Source organism: Quercus lobata, chromosome 3, assembly GCF_001633185.2.
Source record: "Quercus lobata isolate SW786 chromosome 3, ValleyOak3.0 Primary Assembly, whole genome shotgun sequence".
NCBI lineage: Eukaryota > Viridiplantae > Streptophyta > Magnoliopsida > Fagales > Fagaceae > Quercus > Quercus lobata.
Genome location: NC_044906.1, coordinates 68,628,460 through 68,632,013, shown reverse-complemented (window position 1 = coordinate 68,632,013; position 3,554 = coordinate 68,628,460). Strand labels below are relative to the sequence as shown.

The window sequence follows — 3,554 nt, the reverse complement described above, 5'->3', positions numbered from 1 at the left end:
TATAAAAAAACATAAACACAAAAAAAGCTCTGCCGTTCCTCTCTGTTCTCTTTTTCTCCACCTTCTCCTTCCCCAAAACCCAACACTGAAAATCAATCCTGCCTAGAAGCCATCCCCACACTGTCAGCTCTGAGATAGAAAGAAGGCATCACCAACCATATGGCTCCGGTATGCCTCTTTATCTCTCTCTCTCTCTCTCTCTTTGTGGGTAGCTCTGTTAATGGTTTTAAAAAGTGAGATTGTTTGGCTTTTTGTATATACAGAGGGATCAGAAAGATGAAGGATTCGCTGCCTTCGCAAGTTCTGAATGAGAAGCTGCCACGGTTTTTGCAGAAGTGTGCGCAGACCTTCGATTCCGATCGCCGTTACAAAAACGACTTACGGTACCTCCGCGTTTAGTTACGGTTGGTATTTTACTAATCCATCGCTTTTTTTTTTCGTTTCCTTCTTGATGATTTCGATTCTGGGTCGTTGGGTTTCTTAGAAGTTGTTTGGTTCCTGTGGAAATGAAGGGAAAAGATGTGAAAATCAAATTTGGATGCGCTTTAGATTTTTTTGGTTATCCAAATGTTGAGAATTTATTCATTTATTTTAGTGTGTAGATGGGTTTTTGTGGATGGTCTGAGAGCGTTTTTTTTTTTAATTTTTTAATTTTTATATATTTTCTTATTGTTGATTTTGATGCTGGGTTATTCGGTTTTTGTTCAATTTCATAGCCTTTATAGGATATAATGTCTGTGAACTTTATAAGTGATTTTTGTTATGATAAGTAGAAAAGTTGGAAGCACTACTCTGATTTGATTTTTGTTAAAATGATGTTATACCCTTTTTTTTATAGTTTCAATAAAATGTTAATCTATTATGTCCATTACACGATGATTGTTTTTTATCATTAGACCTAAACTTTAAAAGAATAAAAGAAAGATTATATTTAATAGAACAAAAAGACGGATTAAATTTATTTTCTAATAGTTTTCCCGTGCATCGCATGGGTTAGCGACTAGTAATAATAAAAATCAAAGAAAAAGAGCCACAATAATCGCACAGAGAGAAAAGAGAGGGATCAAGAAACCACACCTCAGCCGATTCCCACTCGTTTGTGAGTGAAAGGATGAAGGGGTGAGCATTGGGACTTTTGGGAGACACAGAGAACTCTCAACTAAGACAATTATTTGGTAAAACTTCTTCTTCTTCTTCTTCTTCTTTTTTGGGTTTCTGTTAATTCTTTCAACTTTCTCAAAGATTGCATCTTTCATCTCATTGACTGCCTCTTGTTGCTTCTTTCATATAGTTTTTGTTAAGTGCTTTCATGGGTATCAGGTTTCAATGCGAATTGCATCAGCTAGCACCTTTTTTTTTTGGTTTGGACATTACAGTATGACCAATTAAGTAATTATCAAGCTGAATGAGTTGCTTTCATTTCATCCCAAAAAAAAAAGAAAAAGTAAGGACACAATGGGGTCAAACTGAATGCTAATTGCTCAATTGGGCTGTTGAGATAATTTTTAGGAAGAGAGAAAAAAAATTTCTGAGAAAAAACCATAAACTTTCACATAATTGTATTTTTGTTTTGTTAACTGATTGTGATAATTTCCTTAATAGAAAGGTCTAATTTTGGTACATGTTCCAAGTTTTGTACACACCAATAGTCTAGTGGATTTCAATTTCTTTGAAAATTTGAAGTTCTAAGTGTGGGAAATTGGTTTGGCCCTGGTTCTTACATGTACAGATGTGGCAAATTAAATTTTAACCATCTTTAAATGATTCTGTAACAATGTTTGTTAATTACTTATATTGTACAAGAGCTATTTTTTTAGGTTCATTTTCTTCATTGGCAATCAGTTTGTTCCAGATTTATAGTGGGTTGTCTTCATTAAAGGTTTTCGATAGATTAGTTGTTCTAGATTACTCCATCATCTGGGTGGACCTGACTTCCAAACCCACTTAGGCTTGTAAGAGGCTTATCATCTGTTTGGACCAAATAATGTAGGAAAATGCTAGAGCTACAAACTATTTTACAACATTTTTTGCAAATTGCTTGACCATGATAGCTTTATCTTTTCTCAAAAGGAAAATCACTATATTCTTGACAAATACACACACACTCTTCAAGTTTCTTTTCCTTGTCTTGTTTTCTTCCCACCTCAAGTAACAGTTTCTTGTTGACCTTTGTTATCAGTGTACATGGTTATGGAACTGATTGCTTGCATTCTTTTACAGGTTTCTTTAATTTCATAATGAACCCTATAATAGAGAGACATTCCTTGTTGGAGATGTCATTTCTTCTCATGTCTGTGGACTGTCAGAGCCGGATTTATGTAATTCAGAAGGAATTACTATCTTACTGACAACTTTGACCCCGAGGAGCTACGTCTGCAATAGATCAGTTAGATTGTAATGGATAACTGCATTGCAGAAAATCCATCTCCAACTCGAGCCAAATGGAGAAAAGTGGCATATGGAGGGATGCAACCTGGGTTTGATGATAATCACACTGATGAGTGTTTCCTTGAAGGTATGGTCATGAATGCCAATGTTGTAAAACGGGACATGCTGAAAGTGATGCAAGATGCAATTTCTATCTCTCAATATCTATGCATTGTTGTTCTTGTCGGTTTGGTTTGGACATATACTCTCAGATCAACTCTTGATGAAAGTTCCCTCTTGTATCTTGATGTGAGCCTTCTTGGATCAGGTTTTCTAGTTCTCCTTTTAACCGAAGAAATGCTTTCCCTTAACCTTCTCTTGCATTATTTAGTCAATGTTTTCTTTTTTACAACTGGGCTATTTGTTTTGGCTCCTATCTACCAAACTCTGACAAGATCCATTAGCTCAGATACCATTTGGGCAGTAACTGTTTCACTTGTCATACTTCATCTATTCCTTCATGACTATTCAGGATCAACCGTGACAGCTCCTGGAGCTCTGAAAAATCCAACCTTGACCAGTTCTATATCTTTAAATGCTTCTGTAGTAGCATCGGTTTTCATTGCATCTCGCCTTCCATCAAGGCTACAAGTTTTTGCTATCATGCTATTCTCCTTGCAAGTCTTCCTTTTTGCTCCACTGGTCACTTACTGTATCAAGAAGTATTCCTTCCGCTTGCACCTTTGCTTTTCTTTCAGTTTGATGGCTATGACCTTGGCTTTTGTTTATACACTGCATCGGTTACTTTTTGTTCTCCTGTTGGGTTTATTGGTTTTTGTTACTGTGGTGTGTCCTTATTGGCTTATACGGATGCAGGAATACAAGTTTGAGATCAATGGCCCTTGGGATGAGGCTAAGCTTTGTTTTGATATTACAGATTAAGATAATTAGTTCCAACCGTGGATGTTTGATGGGAGCTTTTGAAGATTAATTGTAAAGCCAAATGGTTTAATGGCTTATCCTTGCCTCTTCTCTCCATTTCAAGTTTGACAATCAGATATAGTCAAACTCTTTTCCAGTATCAATTTCTGCATTCTCATCAAGCAGATGCATTTTTCATTAAATCAGTCTTGTGCAGTTGTACAATTAGATCTTTGTAAGCATAAATATAAATTTTCATTTTCATA

The 3,554-nt window shown here is 35.8% G+C and overlaps 1 protein-coding gene across 3 annotated transcripts; it reads left to right on the top strand.

The window, feature by feature from the left end:
• On the top strand, nucleotides 1-3,554 carry LOC115978729 (phosphatidylinositol N-acetylglucosaminyltransferase subunit C-like). 3 transcript variants are annotated; one of them, XM_031100584.1, is made up of 3 exons: nucleotides 1-168; nucleotides 264-404; nucleotides 2,221-3,554. In XM_031100584.1, exon 3 carries the CDS (start codon nucleotides 2,398-2,400, stop codon nucleotides 3,307-3,309), a length of 912 nt encoding a protein of 303 aa, XP_030956444.1. In that variant the 5' UTR covers nucleotides 1-168; nucleotides 264-404; nucleotides 2,221-2,397; the 3' UTR covers nucleotides 3,310-3,554. The 3 variants fall into 3 exon arrangements, with proteins under 3 accessions (XP_030956444.1, XP_030956445.1, XP_030956446.1); XM_031100585.1 differs by having other exon boundaries at nucleotides 264-408; XM_031100586.1 differs by lacking the exons at nucleotides 1-168; nucleotides 264-404 and adding an exon at nucleotides 748-1,175.

Excerpts from the sequence above, each read along its gene's own strand:
- LOC115978729 (XM_031100584.1), top strand. The coding sequence starts at position 2,398 with ATGGATAACTGCATTGCAGAAAATCCATCTCCAACTCGAGCCAAATGG.